The sequence below is a fragment of the Perca fluviatilis genome, chromosome 18, assembly GCF_010015445.1.
Source record: "Perca fluviatilis chromosome 18, GENO_Pfluv_1.0, whole genome shotgun sequence".
In the NCBI taxonomy this organism is placed as follows: Eukaryota; Metazoa; Chordata; class Actinopteri; order Perciformes; family Percidae; genus Perca; species Perca fluviatilis.
Window position 1 is genome coordinate 31,981,592 of NC_053129.1, and position 22,324 is coordinate 32,003,915.

The 22,324-nt window shown below is 41.4% G+C and overlaps 1 protein-coding gene across 1 annotated transcript; it reads right to left on the reverse strand.

The window, feature by feature from the left end:
• Positions 1-8,075: 8,075 nt before the first annotated feature.
• Positions 8,076-12,114, reverse strand: LOC120546267. The gene is made up of 4 exons (XM_039781105.1): positions 12,036-12,114; positions 9,253-9,564; positions 8,851-9,120; positions 8,076-8,703 (listed from the first exon to the last, which is right to left on the reverse strand). The coding sequence occupies exons 1-4, from the start codon at positions 12,094-12,096 to the stop codon at positions 8,549-8,551; spliced, it is 798 nt and encodes a 265-aa protein (XP_039637039.1). The 5' UTR covers positions 12,097-12,114; the 3' UTR covers positions 8,076-8,548.
• Positions 12,115-22,324: the final 10,210 nt, after the last annotated feature.

A 22,324-nucleotide genomic window follows, 5' to 3' on the forward strand; every position in this document is an offset into this window, starting at 1 on the left:
AAAAGTGAACGGATGTATTTCTCAGCAGTAGTTGCATTGTACGGTGTGTATCTGCTATTTGCGTGTAGATTCAGTTTGAAGTGGGAGTGCTCGGACAGACTGGAGATGTAACATAATCTTCCTGAGACCGTGGCCGCAGGTGGAGCTGATGCAGCCAGGAGGATCAGTGGGAGGAGTGCTGAGTGCTCCTGCGTTCGGGGACCTTCAGCCTCCCCGCTGCACCGGCTGCCAGGTAACCGTCCACAGGGCCTGACCGACCAGATCTCCTGCGGGACCTGCGGGGGGGCCGGGGAGGGGCCCGACTGGGACCGAAGCAGCAGCAGCAGGATTATTCTACTTACAGACAACAGAACAACACGGAGGCATGGTAACCTATCAGTTGTAAAAGGAAAAGAGGCCATGAACGCTGTCTGCATCACACTAGTAAATATAAAGAATGTCAACATATGCATCCCAAGTATTGGATTTAAAATGCTGTTGTTATTGTAAATTAGTAACTTTGAATACGCTGCACTTTAAGTTCATTATAAGGCATTCACTTTGATGCGACAAAGGATTATTTTTGTCATTGATTAGATGCTTCCTCTAGAAAATGGTAAGAAAAAATTAACAATCCAAACCCCCCAAAAAATATTAAATAATAATGAAACGAAACAGACATAAACAGCACATTCTCACAGTGGTGGAAGTAAAACAGCAACACAGCTCTGTAGAAATGAGTTAAAGTCCTGCATTCGGGGCGACCTCCAGCTTGCCCAGTGGAGCGGGCGCCCCATGTGTGCTGAGTCCTTGGCAGCGTTCGCGGGTTCAAATCCGACCCATGGCCCTTTGCTGCATGTCTCCCCCCCTCCCTCTCTCTCACCCCTTTCCTGTGTTCAATCTGTCCTGTCGATTAAAGGCTATAAAAGCCTCAAAAATAATCTTAAAAATAAAGAAAGAAGTCCTCCTGTATTCAAGATTTCACTGAAGTAAAAGTACAAAATAATTAGCAACAAAATACTTAAAGTATTAAAGTAAAACTACTTTTTGGGCTGAATGGTGGCTTTGAATATTTAAGTCAACCAAGGACACTTATTAAACTCTCCACACCTGTATCTACACTAGTGAATAAAATTTTTTTTTTGGGGGGGGGGGGCATTTCCAGCTTTAAAGGCATTTCCTCCTTTAATCACTGGGACGGAGAGAGAGGGGGTGGGGAGAAATGCAGGAAATCGCTGCCGGACGGCTTCGAGCCCTGGGCCTCTGCGTTGAGGAATAAACCTCTACATGTGGGCGCACGCTCCACCGACTGAGCTACCCAGGCGCGCCAGTGAATAACATTTTTACGCATAAACGTGTCTGGTGAACTTTGGTGGAAAGCAGCAGACACAAAGCTTCATTTCAATGTTTTTTTTTAAAAATAAACTGACATTTAATGCAGCTCTCTTCTTCTTCTCTGCGAAACATTTGCAGACCTCAAAGTCCAATCTGCTGCAATTTTGAGTGCTCTCTCCGAAAAGCACTTCTGTCACGCCGTGCAAAGTGCAATAAGGAATTCATTTCCCCGCCTGCTGTGTGACACACATGAAAGCATTTAATCAGAGAGTGCAGCAAAAAAAAAACAGGAGAGGAGGAGGAATGACAAACAAAGGAGAATAACATGACAGAAATTGAACTTTAAATCCTCTCGTTCGACCTCGGAGTCGTCCGTCACTCATATTCGTCCCGTGTTTACAAATCTCGCGGCTTTAATACTTCCGAGCGGCTTCATCCTGCCGGTGCTCAGCTGCCTTTGAGGGGAATGTATCTATAAAATGTCTCAGGGAGCCTTCTCTCCATTTGACAGCCCTTCGGGAGAACAAAGGCTCAGCGCTAATGCAGCGCAAATCAACCGCCTGCTTTTCTATTGAGCGACGTGCCAGGACGCACAGGCTTTTAATGCCGACGCCGGGCCCCGCGAGGGAATCGCCTTCAAAGCCTAATGCAAAGTGAGTCATCCACCGCCCCGGCTCATATTAAGTCCCCCTTTAATTTAGCCCCCTTTGGTTCATTATTTGCGATTGTGTTTTACCCATCTGAGCCGCTGTCAACAATCAAAAAATGTGTGTAGGAAAAAAAGGGCCGTTTGAGTGATCGACCTAAAAGCACAGCAGCCCAGGAAAATGTGGGCGACGTGTGTGTGTGTGTGTGTGTGTGTGGGGGGGGGTGCAGCCATCTGTGACCCTCGCACCTCGCCAACCACCGACAACCAGCAGGTCCCATGTGTCTGCCGGGTGTCACCCTCTTGTTGCTGTTTTGTTGTTGTTATTTATTTACAGGAGCAGTCAGATGAGATGAGCGATGGGGAGAGCTTTGCCTCGGGTGCCAGAAGCAGCCATGGGATCTCTTGTGTGTGTGTGTGTGTGTGTGTGTGATCGTGATCGCGGGTGATTTGGCACCGATGTGGCGTCCAGCGGAGCGCTGGTCCAGCCAGCGGACAGAGGGAGAGCGGGGCCGGGCCATCTGTGGGACAGACATGGTAGACGTCTCCCAGGTTGTCTGTCTCTGTCTCAAATGGTGCCAAGAAGTGATGGCACCGATGCCGATTTTCAATCTCGACCGGATCCACTTTTAGTCAAACTGTTCTGATTTTACTGTCGTTACTCTACTCGTTACTCTTACTTTAATTTTACTTGTACGTTTCAGGTTGAGGCTGTGGGAGCGTGCCTATGTTCCCACAGCCCTAAGTTCCCACATTTCTAAGAATGAATTTTTTCACTGAAAATTAGGCCCTATGTTCCCACATTTATCAGATTGTATCCCCCTTTCTCCCAATTTGGTAGTCAGTTACACCCAACCTATTATCCAGTAGAAATGGACTACAGATGGAATGTAACCCTAACCCTAACCCTAACATAGGGCCTAATTTTAAGTGAAAACTAATTCTTAGAAATGTGGGAACATAGGGCTGTGGGACCATGGGGCTGTGGTAACATAGGGCTGACCCCGAGGCTGTTACAGAGTTGTCTCGCACTGCCAGACCTATCTAAAAGAAAAGTGCCAGGGGAGGATCCCCCCCTAACCCCCCTACGGAGGTCCGGCAGTGCTCCCAATGTTCTCAAACCCTGATCCTTGGAATTTTTTTGATTTTTTGCTCCTTAACCCTTGTGTTGTCCTTCGGGTCCCAGTGACCCGAAGGACAACACAAGGATTATGTACTTCCCTTTACTTTGTTGAGAATTTCTCTCTAAACCCTGTTTCTTGTAAAGTAAGTAAGTAAAGTTTATTTCTAGAACACATTTAAACAGTTTAAGCTGACCAAAATGCTGTACAAACAAGAACTAAGGTGCTGTATTAACCCTTGTTTAGAGAGCAATTCTCAACAAAGTAAACGGAAGTACATAATCCTTGTGTTGTCCTTCGGGTCACTGGGACCCGAAGGACAACACAAGGGTTAACTCTTTGATATGTTTGCCCTCTTGGTTTTGACCACTGGCTCACTCGTGACACCAAAGTTTGTGCCACTTCCCCATTAAGGCCCTGAACTGATCCTGTATGCCTGCTTTTGTCTGCATTTGGGTCCTTCCCTTGTTTCCTGTTTTCACTGGCCATATGTTGAAATGAAAGTCGAAATCACTCCCTCTGTACTCTGAGGGACAAAACTGCTGCAGCTTCAAAAAAGAAAAAGAAAAAAAAAAGTCAATCTTAAACTGACACATTTTGAGGAAAATGTGGAAAAGATTAGATTCAGCTTTATTGTTGTTGCACAGAGTACAAGTACTGAGACCATGACATGCATTTTAAGTGAAAGAATAAGCAACATGCAGAGTAATGCACATATAGTATTATATAATATATAGAATAAACAGTAGGGGGAAGACATGACTACGCTAAGATATATATGGACATGTGCAGCAGTAACAGTCGGCAGCGCTGGTATATGTATAAAATATATAGTGCAGGTTAATGCTAATGTAAGACAGGGGCGATTCTAGGATCTGACCTTTGGGGGTGCTCAGCCCCTAATGAAAAGTTGATAGCAGTTAAGCTAGGGGGGTTCGGGGGCATGCTTCCGTAAGATTTTTTTGTTTTTTAAACCCTTAAATCATGACTTCTTGTGAGTTTTGGGGAAAGAAATAGACAGATTGAGACATGCAATTATGACAAACTATCAACAGATTCAAGGCATCTGCTGTGAAAAAAGATGGAAACTACAAAGCATGATTATTGCAGCACACATACCCAGGGGCGTTGGACTGGGGGGGGGGGGAACGGGGACTGAAAAATATGCTAGAATTCATAGCTTTGGCTGTGTTGAATGACGGGCGAGACCCCCTCCGAGCGCCCCCCCATATTCAAAATAGGGAATAAAACTGTACAACTGTTTAACTAGTATTGATAAAGCTGTACCCGTCCTTGCCCTCCCCTGAATATGTATACCTACTCCTAAAACTACTAATGCCATGTAATGAGTAAGCAAGAATCAGTGAAAGTTGACACATTAAATACTTCAACAAACACATATGGAATTATGTACTTAACAAAAAAGTGTGAAATAACTGAAAACATGTCTTATATTTTAGATTCTTCAAAGTAGCCACCCTTTGCTTTTTTTGATAACTCTGCAAACCCTTGGTGTTCTCTCAATGAGCTTCATGAGGTAGTCACCTGAAATGGTTTTACCTTCACAGGTGTGCTTTGTCAGGGTTCATTAGTGGAAGTTTTTCACTTATTAATAAAAAAGCAAAGGGTGGCTACTTTGAGGAATCTAAAATATAAGACATGTTTTCAGTTATTTCACACTTTTTTGTTAAGTACATAATTCCATATGTGTTCATTCATAGTTTTAATGCCTTCAGTGAGAATCTACAATGTAAATAGTCATGAAAATAAACAGGAAACGCATTGAATGAGAAGGTGTGTCCAAACTTTTGGCCTGTACTGTATATGTAGCTTGCTTTATGATTATCATTTCGAGAGGCCCTATGCTATAATTTGAAGAGGTCTATTATGATTTTTTGTCTGCCAATGCAGATAGAAAAGCTACAATTCTCGTTAAGAACGTTTGCATGATGTGCATGATGTGCAACGTTTTAATAGGCTACTAATGCAATCATACAGTAAAGCATGCCTACTTTTTTTATTGTTGTAGTGTTATCATCAACAGTTTGTCCACCACTCAGTTTTATCAAGGGGTTAAGTGTTTTAAGGGGAGTTGTGCTTAGCCTACCGCAGGTTGTAGCCTCACTCCCTCATCTCTGTCCCTCTCCTCCTAAAGTCTCCTCCTCACTGTGCAGGTCACTGTAGCCGATACCAGCACCGCTATCATCGGCCACGGGCACGGGAGCTGATGAAGGTCTTGCTACTCCCGAAAACATGTCTTTTCGCTTTTTTCTTTTATTTGAGCCGCTTGGGTAACTTTTTTTTCATTTCGGCGTTTAGACCATTGACATAAAAGAAAGGTTTAGAGCGTTTAGACTCGTCTTGCTCCGTCTCTGTGTACTTCCCATTTCTCCGGTCACCGTGTGTTTATCTTTCGCGCTGCGGCGCACTGTGGGACGGACTAGTCCATTTCATTGTGGAAGTGGGGGGTGTTGACCTCTCTCAGCTAGCAGGGCGCCTGCAGCTGCTGGGGGCGCTGATCTGCCAATTCCCCACACAGTGAAATGATAGAAAACAGAAAAACGCTTTGCGGCACAGAGGATTATTTATTTTTTAAGTTAAGTGGCTGCCCGGTTCGCCCGTGCCAAAAACCGCCACTAGTTTGAGCACTAAACGATTTCACATTATCACAATAAGGACTTTATTTTCAGGGGTGCTGAGATGATTTAAAAAAAAAAAAAAAATAGCCTAGCGCCGCCTATGATGTAAGACATGATATCCAGAATAAACAGCTGGAGGAATTATATGAATACTGTGTATAGACTATAGATCAGATATATGGGCAGAAGTATAAGGCCGGTTACACACTGCACGCGTCTCGCGAGCGTGGCGTTTCTGTTGCGTCTCAGCTGTGTCTCAGCTGCGTGGATTTTTCTGTGTCCTACACACCAGAAGCGTGTCTGACGCGGCGCTGCTCCTACTGCTAGATACAGGGAGGGCTGATCTCGGGACATAGCGCCGACAGATTCAAACTCTGAAAAATGGGTAAGTGGGCTGTCTGTGTAGCTGTAAAGAGCCTACAGCCTATCTGATGTTGGACCGTCACTCACGTTGTTATCGTAGCCTATCCTACCCTTTATATATAGCCTACTGATTTGATTAAAGCAAGACAACATCGGCAGTATTGACTGCAAAATATGTTACAGAATATTTCGTTCTGTATGACCAGTGCAACATTTGAAAATATTTTCTCTGAAATTTTGTATTACATTTTTATCTACTTTGATGTCAAAACCTAGACTTTCAAACATCAAGATGTCATTTATTAATATGCATTCGTGTCTAAATGACATATAAACATATTTTCCTATTCTATTTTGCCTGGAAACGCTTCCAACACGCTCGCGTCTCGCGTGAAAAATAGGCGTCGGTTCTACAGTGCCTTGCGAAAGTATTCGGCCCCCTTGAACGTTTCGACCTTTTGCCACATTTCAGGCCTCAAACATAAAGATATAAAACTGTAATTTTTTGTGAAGAATCAACAACAAGTGGGTCCCAATTATGAAGTGGAACGAAATTCATTGGCTATTTCAAACTTTTTTAACAAATAAAAAACTGAAAAAGTGGGCGTGCAAAATTATTCAGCCCCTTTTACTTTCAGTGCAGCAAACTCTCTCCAGAAGTTCAGTGAGGATCTTTGAATGATCCAATGTTGACCTAAATGACTAATGATGATAAATAGAATCTAGCTGTGTGTAATCAAGTCTCCGTATAAATGCACCTGCTCTGTGATAGTCTCAGAGGTCCGTGTAAAGCGCAGAGAGCATCATGAAGAACAAGGAACACACCAGGCAGGTCCGAGATACTGTTGTGGAGAAGTTTAAAGCCGGATTTGGATACAAAAAGATTTCCCAAGCTTTAAACATCCCAAGGAGCACTGTGCAAGCGATAATATTGAAATGGAAGGAGTATCAGACCACTACAAATCTACGAAGACCCGGCCGTCCCTCTAAACTTTCAGCTCATACAATGAGAAGACTGATCAGAGATGCAGCCAAGAGGCCCATGATCACTCTGGATGAACTGCAGAGATCTACAGCTGAGGTGGGAGACTCTGTCCATAGGACAACAATCAATCGTATACTGCACAAATCTGGCCTTTATGGAAGAGTGGCAAGAAGAAAGCCATTTCTTAAAGATATCCATAAAAGTGTCGTTTAAAGTTTGCCAAAAGCCACCTGGGAGACACACCAAACATGTGGAAGAAGGTGCTGTGGTCAGATGAAACCAAAATCGAACTTTTGGCAACAATGCAAAACGTTATGTTTGGCGTAAAAGCAACACAGCTCATCACCCCTGAACACACCATCCCCACTGTCAAACATGGTGGTGGCAGCATCATGGTTTGGGCCTGCTTTTCTTCAGCAGGGACAGGGAAGATGGTTAAAATTGATGGGAAGATGGATGGAGCCAAATACAGGACCATTCTGGAAGAAAACCTGATGGAGTCTGCAAAAGACCTGAGACTGGGACGGAGATTTGTCTTCCAACAAGACAATGATCCAAAACATAAAGCAAAATCTACAATGGAATGGTTCACAAATAAACATATCCAGGTGTTAGAATGGCCAAGTCAAAGTCCAGACCTGAATCCAATCGAGAATCTGTGGAAAGAACTGAAAACTGCTGTTCACAAACGCTCTCCATCCAACCTCACTGAGCTCGAGCTGTTTTGCAAGGAGGAATGGGCAAAAATGTCAGTCTCTCGATGTGCAAAACTGATAGAGACATACCCCAAGCGACTTACAGCTGTAATCGCAGCAAAAGGTGGCGCTACAAAGTATTAACTTAAGGGGGCTGAATAATTTTGCACGCCCAATATTTCAGTTTTTTATTTGTTTAAAAGGTTTGAAATATCCAATAAATTTCGTTCCACTTCATGATTGGGACCCACTTGTTGTTGATTCTTCACAAAAAATTACAGTTTTATATCTTTATGTTTGAGGCCTGAAATGTGGCAAAAGGTCGAAACGTTCAAGGGGGCCGAATACTTTCGCAAGGCACTGTATTTCTAGCAGGCACGCGTCTCACGCGCGGCTCGAGACGCGCGTCTCACGCCGGCAGTGTGTAAGCTCTAACCTGTTAACATGGGAGCTGAAATATAAACGGACACGCCACGCGGCTGACACGCTCGCGCGACCTAAATGTGTATGACTATATGAGAGCATTATTTAAGGAAGCTAAATAAGAAATAAATGAATATACCAAGTGATCTTCTTCAGATGAAGTTAAGGTTCTGGATTGACTCAAAGGGGGGCTTCTTAATATGAGATCAGATCAAGACTTGAGTATCTTTGTCCAGCTCAGACTAAAATAGAAACAGCTTGGCACAGAAAACACATTCAGTCATCCATCAACTCATCATTTTGGTATCTACTCATGTAATATATGATGAGATGATGTTTAACAGCAGTGGACTCACTGGAGTTCACTGTACCTTCATCTTCATCCCGGTCCCTTCTGGTTTTGTGCGATTGTTGTTTTCAGATGTCGTGTTGTTTGTCTCTTCTGATGTCCATTTAGTTCCTGTTGTCCATGCTGATTCATTTGCAGTCGGAGATATTGTAGTTGTTGCATCATCACCTTAAACACAATTAAAAAAAACTGATTAGAAATATACACTTCTGCTCAAAAAAAGACGGATTGTAGAAATATTAAAACGTCAGATCTAAACAAATATTCAGTGTAATTATCCACAAAGGGACAATAAACAGCTGATCATATTCTCACCTGGTTTCTCACCGGAGGACTGAGGAGGGCTGAAGGTAAACAGCTGCACATTTCCACTGTCTCTGCGAGTCACTTTACATTTCAATAACTTGTAATACTTCGGATTGAGGTGAGATTGTGTCAAAAATAATACAATGGCTGAACAGGGATACCGTGTTGCCCCCACGTCAGTCTCACCATACCGCCAGCTCACTGTGTGGAAACAACCATAAGCATATCCTGACACAGAGCAGACCAAGGTGACCGAATCATCATCCTTCTGTTCAGACACTGGTGAAGATGTTGAGAGAAAGACAACAACAGTAAAAAGAACTTTATCACTGGAATCAGAATTATTGTAATGTTTCAGTATATTGTTCCAAAATAAAAACAGTTTGAAAACATATTAATGTAAATACTCACTGGTAACAACATACAGAGCAGCCACCGTGTCTTCACCGTGTAGTTTTCCTGATCTGAAGTGGCCGCAATCATAACGACCAACATCATCACGTTTGATATTCTTTATGACCAGAGAACAGTTCTCTGTAACACTCAGTCGGTCTGATTTAGCTTGAATCTGCCCGTGTTCAAACAGCGTCATGCCTGTGTTTTCTGGATTAACGAAGAACCAGATAACACCTTCACACTGATCCTGGTCATCCATCCCATTATCACACGACAAAGTGACGTCATCTCCAACTTTGACAGTAGCGTCGAGAAATATCCTAGCAGCTGTTGAAAATAATTAAGAAATGGGATAAATTAAAATACATATAGGATAACGACACACCAAACCCACGATTCGGTTCGTATCATGATTTTTGACCCACGATTCGATAAAAACCTTGATTCTTTTGGTGGTGGTGGTGGCGGGGGGTTGGAGGAGAGTTACACTCAGTAAATGTAATAAAACATTTTTTCTGCCACATGGCATCGTTTTGTCATTGATTAGCTACATGCAACACAGTAATACAACAGAGACCTTATTTATTGATATTGATTGATTTCAATATCGATCGATCCAACACCAAATATTTTTTTGTCCCTTAAAATAATGTTTCCAAAATCGTTTCAGTGGTTCATTAACTTGTTCGAATGAGATGAGATAACAATAATGGTAATGGTAACAGTAATGGACAATTCCGCTTCCAACCTGTAGGGGCACCGAAGAGGAAAAGTGCTTTGGTGCCAACTGTAAGGCCGGTTACTAGGGCTGCACAGAGACAGTATATAATGGACCAACAGATCCCGTTGCTCTGGACGGAGACCAGTGAAGGATATTAGAAGCACTTTTCCGGTGATGGCCAGCTTTACTGCGCAGCCTCCAACTGAGAGAGACAACGTAGATGTGACGTGAGCAACATGTCTGAAAGTGTGAAGTCTTCTGGTAGCTGTGCCGAGAGAAATCTCAATCATTCCCAATCTTACAGAGACGGAGAGGGTAGGTATATGTAAGGAGATAACATGGGCACAGGCTAATTATTGCTAACTAAAATGCTAGTTAACATTAGTCATTAATCCTAAACAGCTAATGGAAGTCGAAACTGCCTGCAAGCTTCTCCTATACTATACGTTAATTCCTCTACTATGCGACAGTATGTCTCGTGGTTATGACACAATCGTTAGCCTGTTTTTATAAAAGCGTCTGCTACGGAGCCATAACGTGAGCTACAAGGTAATGGAGCCTTTTATACATTGTTGTGTTTGTTTTGAAATAAACAACGGACAAATAGAGTCTTTAAACGCTTCAGATGTAAAGTTATTCACTGTCAAGTGGCGCCAAAATGAATGCTAGTCAGTGGAATGCTAACGGGAGGTGATGGCCAGGTAGCAACAAAATGCCGCCATAGGAGGTTCGAGTTCTCAAGCGAAGCTTACCCCCTTGGGGCTGCACGATATTTAGTTTCATCGTCTACATTGCGATGTGCGCATGCGCGATAGTCACATCACAGGACGTTGCGATGTTGACAATAACACTTTTTTGCTACTTGATAGAAAAGTAAACTTTCACCGTTCTCCTTTTACATGATTGTTACCGGCCGACCCTTCCCCTTTAAAACAGGTGGTCCTGTGACGTAACGTTAGTCCGACGGGGGTTGTTATGGGAAGTGAGACTCTCCCGTGCCACTGACACAGTGATGCTAATACTTTTCCATGAACATAAAGTGTTTTATGTACGCTGCAAAGACAAACTAAATCACCTGATTAATGCAACGTAATCCCGACATCTCCCGGCCATTTTTCACCGCAGAAAGCTGCTACCAGCCAGGCTAAAGCTAACATAGTTAGCCTAAAGAAACAAGGCGTCTGTCCCAACTAACGTTATGGTTCGGAGCTGGAAACGTACCACTAATCTACAACAGCAGTCTGTTTCTGATATAACGTAATTTACACTGATTTAAGTGATTTTTTTTTCAGTTTGTTTTTGCTTTTTCCAATATGTTAAATTGTTCTTATACATATTTTCAGTGCTTATTTCTACGTCCCATATTTTCTGATATAAAACAAAAATTGAAAACGGGTTAATGTGATCCAAAGTCAACACATTAATATCATTCACTTTAGCCTGGATTGATACTATATTAATACAATGGTGTCATGTCAGTCAACCAGTGTATTTCTTCCTAATTTCCCTTTTTATTTTTATTTTCTTTGTAGATGCACTCCCCTACAAAATCACCCCAGTAGTTGAGAATGATTTAGTATTTCTAAATAGGGCTATTTATGTCCTCTTGTAAAAATTAGTATTTTTTTCATATCGCAATATATATCGCAGGAAAAAAAAAAATATTGCAATGGAATTTTTTTCCAATATCATGCATATTTCGGCTCCCATGTTAACAGGTCAGAGCTTACACACTGCCTGCATGACACGCGCGTCTCAGGCACGGCTCGAGAACGCGTGCCTGCTAGAAATAGAACCAACGCCTATTTTTCACGCGACACGCAAGCGTGTTGGAAGCATTTCCAGGCAAAATAGAATAGGAAAAGATGTTTATATGTCATTTAGTCACAAATACATATTAATAAATTACATGTTGATGTTTGAAAGCCTCTAGGTTTTGATATAAATGCAGATATTTAAATACATATAGGACTGTTATGTGACGATCAATTTAGATAAGTTTGAAAATGTGTCTCATGTTTGATTTCCAAGAGTTCACTAAACTCAGCATGTTACAATAAAACTTGTCTTCTCTTACCTGTAAACTGAACCAGCAGCATCAGAAATGAAGACATTATAATCCATCTGATCTGATCCATCGTGCTTCTCTCTCGGTCTCACACTCTCAAATGTTAAAGTCTCTGATGTGCTGCGTCTTAAAAATGAATATAGCATCTACTTCCTGTGGCCACTTCCTCATACTGACTTCATTACTCCTCTGTTAAAAGTCAAATTCATGTGTGATATTAGCTTTGATTCTCTCTGAATCCTTTTAAGATGTCAAAAGAATAAAAAAAAAAAGCATTTTAATTTTTAAGTTTGATGCATTTGGCTGTTTTATCTATAGTGATTCACAGTGAGGGTAACAGTAAAAACAGGTCTTGGTCAGCAACAGAGAAGAGGAAGTGTGTGATTTAAGAAAAATGTGGTCGGTGGTGCGATGATGTGATACTGTAGCGGTGGAAAGACCACAGATGATATGTTTTACTGGGCTAAGACCAGTTGGTTCTTCATTGTATATCTGTGGTTTTGTTTTTCCTTACTGAAAACTGAAGGAGAAGTGTTTTGGTGATAATGTGGTTAACAGCAACAACAGCAGCAGAGCTATGCAGGTTTTACCCTCTGATCAGGACCAGATAATCATCAGAAACATTAATGGTGAACACATGAATAAATATCGGACTCAACTGTCTTTAATTACTCGAAGATAGAGCATCAAGTCCCATAAATCCATTTTGTCTGTACGACTTAAGAAGTAGATGTTTGATCACAGTGTGTGTGTGATTCCACAACTTCAGTTTTTTTTTAATGCTCTGCAGTCTGCACCCTGCAGAGATTAGAGTCTGTGGTCCTTTCATGATGTTGGAGAATAATTCTAAGTCATATCACAGCTCCAGTTATGAGGTCATGTGCATCCTCAATGAACACGTCGGAGCATTTTCTTGTCACTTTGGATGTATTTCTATGTTACATAGACAACTGTTGGAGGCCAGAGAAAACAGAGGTGTTCAACCCAACAGAGGGAAGATTTACTACGAGAGCTGAGAGAACAAGAAGAGGTCAGCTGATCAGAGGTCAGCTGATCAGAGGTCAGCTGAAGTGTGGTCTGTGTGCTGAAGAGAACTACAAAACACTTTTTAATCTGAATATAAATACTTTAATGTGCAAATTTATATTCTTATCAGACATAAGAAATACAGGATTGTTACAAATTCCATTTATACTCAACACTCATTAAATCCAAACACTTACTGTAGTCCAATATGTTTAATTCTTTTCAATCTCGACCAGATCCACTTTTAGTCAAACTGTTCTGAGTAGTGGGCAACGTAGTTACTGCCGTTACTCTACTCGTTACTCTTATTGACTTGTACATTTCAGGTTGAGGCTGTTACAGAGTTGTCTCACATTGCCAGACCTATCTAAAAGAGAAGTGCCAGGGGAGGATACCCCCTAACCCCTCATACAGAGGTCCAGCTGTGCCCCCAATGTTCTCAAACCCTGATCCTTGAACTTTTTTAGATTTTTTGCTTCTTAACTCTTTGATATGTTTGCCCTCTTGGTTTTGACCATTGGACTGTTTTTTTTTTTTTTTTATATAGCGCTTTTCTAGTCTTAACGACTACTCAAAGCGCTTTAACATAGTACAGGAACCATTCACCATTCACACAAATTCATACATTGTGGCCGAGGCTGCCGTACAAGGTACCACCTGCTCATCAGATAAACATTCACACACATTTATACTCCGATGGAGCAGCATCGGGGGCAACTCGGGGTTCAGTTTTTTGCTCAAGGACACTTCGGCATGGAACTGCAGGGCCAGGGATCGAACCACCAACCTTCCGATTGGCAGGCGACCTCTCTACCACTTAGCTCACTCGTGACACCAAAGTTTGTGCCACTTCCCCATTAAGGCCCTGAACTGATCCTGTATGCCTGCTTTTGTCTGCATTTGGGTCCTTCCCTTGTTTCCTGTTTTCACTGGCCATATGTTGAAATGAAAGTCGAAATCACTCCCTCTGTACTCTGAGGGACAAAACTGCTGCAGCTTCAAAAAAGAAAAAGAAAAAAAAAAGTCAATCTTAAACTGACACATTTTGAGGAAAATGTGGAAAAGATTAGATTCAGCTTTATTGTTGTTGCACAGAGTACAAGTACTGAGACCATGACATGCATTTTAAGTGAAAAAATAAGCAACATGCAGAGTAATGCACATATAGTATTATATAATATATAGAACAAACAATAGTGGGAGGATATGAATATGCTTAGATATATAAAGTATGGACATGTGCAGCAGTAACAGTTGGCAGAGCAGGTATAAGTATAAAATATATAGTGCAGGTTAAGTACAAGTAATACCAATATAAGATATGATATACAGAATAAACAGCTGGAGGAATGATATGAATACTCTGTATAGACTATAGATCAGATATATGGACAGAATTATAAATGTGTATGATTATGTGAGAGCATTATTTAAGGAAGCTAAATAAGAAATAAATGAATATACCAAGTGATCTGTTTTAGATGAAGTTAAGGTTCTGGACTGACTCAACTGAGGTGGTTGTTTTTGGAGCAAAAGGGGAACAATTAAAAGTCAGCGCTCAGCTTCAAACGACAATGTTAAAAACAACAGACAAAGCCAGAAATCTTGGTGTAGTCATGGACTCACACCTGAATTTCAACAGCCACATTAAGACAATTACAAAGTCAGCCTATTACCACTTTAAGAATATATCAAGGGTTAAAGGACTTATGTCTCATCAGGATTTGGAAAAACTTGTCCATGCTTTTATCTTCAGTACACTTGACTACTGTAACGGTGTCTTCAGTGCTTAATTTGTAAAGTGGGAAGTCCCGGAGCGCAGAGGGGGGGTGGATCCGGCGACTCCAAATGCGGGGGTTGGAGGTAACGGAACAAAAGAAAAATTACACTACTACTTACACTACTGCCTACGTAGCTTCTCTGACTAAAAAAACCTAAACAACGCTGTGTGTACATCAGGGCAATGTTTATTTTCATTTCAGAACATGCACTGCATCAGTGCGAGATGTAAAAAAAAAAAGAAATACACTGCAACAATCGTTTTCACAAGCAGCAATTATCCATCGGACTATTAAATTAACCAAAAAACTCACCGTGGTCTCCACATTCTTGATCGTCAGAAACGGTTTTTGCTTGTTTGGGATCTGACTGGCCAGCGTATTTGAACAAGATAAGCAAACTTTGTTGTCTTTTTGACATTTTTCCCCTGAGTGAAACGAGGCTATAACAGCAATCTCAACCAGCACAAGCGCTTGTGTCACTAGAAGTGCAGCGCCGCGCTGTTGAAGTGCCTCCCCTCCCTCCGTCCCTCTCGCTCCCTCCGTCTTACCCTGAAAATTCACCTCAAAACGCATCGAAAATTCAAAGACAAGATTTTTGTGGAACTTCAATGGGGAATAAAGACTAACAAGACAGATAACAACATTGAACAATGCACAAACAGTATATTTTTTTCATTTAGGCGATTCATTTTTCATAGTGACACGGAGGTTCTGCATCCAATAAAAAAAGTTCCGGCTCCAACGTCGGAGGTGCCAGGAACATGTTCCGGCTCAAATTAAGCCCTGGGTGTCTTTACAGGTCTCCCTAAAAAAATCAATCAGACAGCTGCAGCTGATTCAGAACACTGCTGCTCGAGTCCTCACTAACACCAAGAAAGTGGATCACATCACTCCAGTTCTGAAGTCTTTACACTGGCTTCCAGTGCCTCAAAGAATTGATTTCAAAATACTTTTGCTGGTTTATAAATCACTAAACGGTTTAGGGCCAAAATACATTTCTGATCTGCTACTACACTATGAGCCACCCAGACCTCTCAGGTCATCTGGGACAGGTCTACTTGTTGTCCCCAGAGTCAGAACTAAACAGGGGGAAGCAGCGTTCAGTTTTTATGCTCCACATATCTGGAACAAAGTCCCAGAAAACTGCAGGTCTGCTGCAACTCTCAGTTCTTTTAAATCAAGGCTAAAGACCTTTTGTTTTTGATGTTGCCTTTCTTTAAATAATTGTTCATTTCTTATACTGAAGTTGCAGTGTTGAAACTGTATGACAATCTATATAAGCATATAAAGAGAATTAAAAAGTAAGACCGGTGGGACCGGCCCGTTCTGGGAACGGCAAGGATTGCGGGTGGATTACATGTATAGAGCAACGGCTTACACATTGTCCCATACTAGCAGCCTAAAATCTTGTATTTTATCTGCTTTTATATTTTTTATTGTTTTTAACTGCTCTTTAATGTTTTATGTAAAGCACTTTGAATTGCCCTGTTGCTGAAATGTGCTATACAAATAAAGCTGCCTTGCCTTGCCTCAAAGGGGGGGCTTCTTAATATGAGATCAGATCAAGACTTGAGTATCTTTGTCCAGCTCAAACTAAAATAGAAACAGATCGGCACAGAAAACACATTCAGTTATCCATCAACATATCATTTTGGTATCTAGTCATGTAATATATGATGAGATGATGTTTAACAGCAGAGGACTCTGTGGTGAGTTGATGTTGTTGATCAGTGGAGTCAGACAGAGGTAGAAGGCTCTGCAGCGTTTTCATAGGTCACTGTACCTTCATCTTCATCATCATACTTCTGTGAACATGGAGCAGATAAATGTTTAAACACAGATCTGTAAAGTTATAATTGTATAAACATTTAATAATTTGCTGTTTAAACTCACAATGTTTTCTTCCGTCTGTGCTTTGTTCCCTGAAAACTCTTGCCCATATGTTGACCACCACAACACTTGTTATGAGTGATGCTAAACCCAGAGACATGACGATGATCCTCCACCAGCCTGAAACAGGAAGTTAGAAGTATTAAATATAGTCAGAGGTGTTATGATGACGAGCTACTTGTTAGCGTGTTCTTGTGCTGTCTCTATATCTCTAATATCTGAATGAACAAAGTGTCTTTTGCGTGCATGTCTGTTCTGACTGTAAATGTAGTTCTGTTGTGTTCAGTCACTACCTTTTGGTTTAGTTTGATTGTTGTTTTCAGATGTCGTGTTGTTTGTCTCTTCTGATGTCCATTTATTTCCTGTTATCATGGGTGATTTATTTGTAGTTGTAGATATTGTAGTTGTTGCATCATCACCTTAAACACAATAACAAACTGTTCAGTTAGAAAAAAACTAAGCAAAACAAAGAATGATGAAACATTAAAGTGCCCATATTATGAAAAAAACACTTTTTCTGGGATTTGGGGTGTTATTTTGTGTCTCTGGTGCTTCCACACGCATACAAACTTTGAAAAAAAAATCCATCCATGCTGTTTTGAGTGAGATACGGTTTCTGAATGTGTCCTGCCATGCCTCAAAATCAAAACGGCTTGTGACGTCACAAGCCGAAACGAGCTAGCTAACCGCAACCATTAGCTCGTAGCATTAGCTCGTTCTCAATAGCAAAGCACTGCTACAACTCATTTAGAAGTCTCCCAGCTAATCCTGCCTTGTAACTGACCAAAGTTGGAGAAACAGCCTTTCTTTTACTGTCTCTAGAGTTAGCTAGCTGACATGATCTACATCTGAGCTACTGAGCATGTGCGAGTGCAATCAAAGATAGTACAGAAGAAGAAGAAGAAAAGAGGTCTCACTCTGTAGCTAAAACAGAAACCAGGTGAAAAGAGGATCTGCAGCAGTGAGAGAGAGCTGTGCAGTACTACAACAATATGGTGTTTTTTTAAAATTAAACCATGTAAACCTATTCTGGTACAACCTTAAAATACAATTATGAACCTGAAAGCATAACATGGGCAGTTTAAAACATCAGATCTAAACAAATATTCAGTGTAATTATCCACAAAGGGATTTTAAATAGCTGATCATATTCTGTTGGGACCACCAGTGGTGTTAAATCTGATTTTAACCAAAAGGCCTCGGATTAAACTGACCTCTGGATACAAGACACATGTGGCACATGTGTTCAGAGACAAAGAGCTCAGAGACAAAAGACAGGCCTACTTGCAAGCGCCTCAGCCTGGTGAGTTCACACCTCTATGCGAAAGTCCCAGCCAGAGGGGACAACTGGCAGGAAGTCAAAGAACTACAAGATTGTAGACTCGACACTTTCAAGAGTTTTGAGTCTTCCTATTGGGTCAGCGGGACCATAAACACAGCATGAAGTCTTAACCTATAAATAAGCCTGATCACCCGAAAATCCTTTCTTCACTTTCAACTCACGTTGCTGACAGGAGGCGCGCAAGCGCTTGTGCTAAACTTCCATTTTCTGGAGAAAGTGGATTTAATTTCGGTGGATCCTTGAAAACGCACCAGGGTTTCCATATCTGCAGTGAGAAGGAAACAACGTTTTTCTTCTCAAAGTCGACTAAACTTGCCACCTTGCTGCCTTTTTGGAGGGAAGTTTCTCCGTGGCCGCTGACGAGCGCCACGGACCCGTTCTGTTTCATTTCTGTGGAAATCTATGGACAGGAACAAACGGACTGAACACACCGTAAGAAGGCTTACGGCAGAGATAAATAGTGTGTTTTATTAATGAGGAAAGGGTTCGCTACCACTTGTTGCCATTTATGTGATCTGTGATTTTAATCATGTACTGGTCCATATGTGATGATTAATCTGTTTCTGTGAATGTCATTGATCACGATACTGTTGATTATGTTGTGTTGAGTAGCTTGGTAAAACTGTAATCGCTACCTGCTAAATCACTCCTTTCATGGAGTTTAAGTACTGTCTGCGAGATAATCGTGGAAAATAAGCTGTTAGCCACTGGAGTGGTTATAGTGACCGAAGTTTCCCTCAGTAAGACAAAAGTCTCAGAGTCTGTCCTAACTACACGTGTGGTCCAGACCTGAGTGGCTAAGGGGGGGTGGTCATTATCGATAACTAAGATCAGTTTGTCTCTTTCTTTACCCTTTCTTCTTTTACTAATTATACACATACCCACACACAAGCTAGCTACGGAGCTCCCGAGCTAACGCTGCTAGCTTAACCACGTGGCGTCGGCATAGTGTTTGTACAGAGCTAACACATGGCCTAGCATACCAGCTACGGGTTAAGCGTGCGCATTGCCTAGCAACCCCCCTCGACCTCTTCAACCCCTCCTCGGGCACCCAGCACCACTAACGCCCTCTTGAGGCTAAATAGTTTTGTGCAGCTCACAGGAGTAGCCATTTTGGTAGTTTTTGTGTTAGAACTACATTTCGACACCGCCCCTCCTCTTTCACTCACTCTCACACACACACACACACACACACACACACACACACACACACACACACACACACACACACACACACACACACACACACACACACACACACACACACACACACACACACACACACACACACACACACACACACACACAGACACAGACGTGTCCATGACACATGCTGCTTTGTTTTTGCTTTGTTTTGGTTGTGATATTGTAAAAGGTATATAAGTTTATTAATGAAGGATTATTGATTAACTACTGATAACTGTGACGTTAATAAATCTTATTATACTTAAATAGCAGTTGCTTGTGATTATTTGTGTACTTATGGTAATAATTGCTGGCTGAACAGGTCCGTGCTCGAAATCACCCCTTCCTTTGTTTCCTTTTAAAGGATTACCACAGAAATGAGACTGTTCCACAGTTTGATTATTGGTGCCTGACTTGCAGGGTGGTGCCCCGTTTTGATTGTTTGTCGATTTGATAAAGTTATTAATAACCATATTCATAACTTTATTAATATTGATAAAACATCTTTGATAATTTGCCAATGATCAAATCTGTACCCTACGAGTATCCTACAATTCTCACCTGGTTTCTCACCGGAGGACTGAGGAGGGCTGAAGTTGAACAGCTGTACTTCTCCAATCACAACGTTTGTCACTTCACATTTCAATAACTTGTAATACTTTGACTTCTGATCAAGGTGAGATGTTGTAAATGTCACAGTGGCAGAACTGGAAAGCTGTGTTGTCTCCACATCAGTCTTATCACCCTCATACAGCCACTTCACTGAGCAGTAACACCAATAAGGTGTTGACACAGAGCAGATCAATGTGACCGTATCATTGTTCTTCTGTTCAGTCACTGGTGAAGATGGAGATATTGAAAGAGAAAGACAACAACAGTAATATTAACTTCATCACTGTAATCATAATTATTGGAATACTTCAGTATATTGTTCTAACAAAACAGTTTGAAAAAATTATGATGTAAATACTCACTGGTAACAACAGACAGATAGACTGTGTCTTCACCATAATGTTCCCCTGATCTGAACTGTCTGCAGATGTAACGACCAGCATCCTCATCTGGGACCTTCTTTATAACCAGAGAACATTTCTCTGTAACACTCAGTCTGTATAATTTGGTTTTGGCTTCTTCGTGAATCTGCCCGTCTTCAAACAGCAACACTGCGTTTCCTAAACCAATGAAGAACCAGATAGTACTGTAACACTTATCCTGATCATCTGTCACATTTCTACAAGACAAAGTGACTTCATCTCCAACTCTGACAGTGGAGAAGGAATACTTCCAAGCTGCTGCTGTTAAGAAAAAGAGAGAAATGTAAAGGTTATGTTCATAGTTAGTGTGACGATCATTTTAGATAAGTTTGTGTCTCATGTTTGATTTAAAAGATTTCACTAAACTCAGTATGTTACAACAACAATTGTATTCTCTTACCTCTGAACTGAACCAGCAGCATCAGAAATGAAGACATTATAATCCATCTGATCTGATCCATCGTGCTTCTCTCTCGGCCTCACTCTCAAATGTCAAACTGTCTGATGCGCTGCATCTTAAAAATGAATATAGCATCTACTTCCTGTGTTAATGATGGAGTCACTTCCTAACAATGACTTCATCTCCTCTGTTACCTGTTGAAGTGATGTGTAATATTAGTGTAACCCAGTGGTAAACTTGGGTGTTATAGTGTAATGGGAATGGTGTGGGTTATGATTAATCTCTCTTACTCTCAAAAACGAGTCTCATGATTATTAAAAAGTAAACGCTTATTTACTTTAAATAACTAATAGAGGACACCTGATTGCTAAACAATGAAATATTAATGTATTTTACATAATTTTAAAAGGAGCTCAATATTTGTAATTTTATTTCATGACAGTGATTAAGACTAACGTTTAAAGCTAAAGCTAAATATTATTTAGCTTAATAATATTCCCAGAGGTTCTATGCAGTTAGCCTTTTTATTACTTTATTCTTACTGTTTTTGTTACTATTTTATTGGTCATTCACGCGGTAGAGTCAATAGTGATTGGCTTCAGGTATGAAACGTGAATATACACGTGACCGGATGAGAGACAGCAGAAGGTTCTGGAAGTTTTTTTTGCTTTTCCTCTCGCTCTCCGTGGATCTGTGTGGAACAGGGGACGCTGGTGCGTTGGGAAGAGGAACAAAACGCTAGAAAGAGTGAGAAAAGCCGATGAAACTGAACGGGAGGCTCAGAGGAGAGGACAGCGGACTGGGGTGGTGGTGAGTGGAGAGACTGAGTAAAACGAAGCCGGAGACCCGTCTGACGGAGCGGGAGAGACGGAGCGGAGGCCGTGATCGGAGGAAGCCGAGATAGCTAGCCAGTGTGGACGTATGCTAGGCGGAACTGTCGGTTAATCGCACCGCACCTGAGGATCCGGACCAAAGTTTCCACGCTCTCAATGTTTTGCAAGTGTCTGGTCAGCGCACTCAATGTTTTGCAAGACAAACAGGCCTGCAACGTGTTTTTTCGTTCAAATCGTCACCGTGAGTAAACTGGAACGTGTGTGAATGTGTGTGTGATTGGGCCCATGACTGCATTTTCTAAGACTTGTTTCAGGACACTTTGCGGGGTTTTTTTTTTGGTTTATTGTTAGAGTTTTCTATGTATTCTCGATTGTTAGAAAAGGGCTAAGGGAGGGGAACATTTAGACCATTTATTCTGGGGTAACAATTGTGGTTGACACTAGTGGAGTTTCCCAGCTAAAATTAAAACCAAAAACTATTATTTAATTGTTGGGGAAATCTTTTGGTTATTTTACTTTTGTATGTTTATATGTTCAATATGGCGTTTTGAGGAAAGCTTTTATATTCTATTTGCCCAATTCTTGTGTTCAAATAAACTAGGGCGTTGCCCTATTCTATTTTCTTTGCTGGAACAAAAACCATCTCTGGGTCTCATTATTTTTAACTACTTTATTGTTTAAAGATCTTACAACTCATTAGTAACTTATTAGGTGCACCTTTGTGGTATCCACCTGAACTACACCGAACCCAAGCACCCCCATTCTCACAGAGTGGTTGTACGGGTGCTACATTAGCTTTTATTCTCT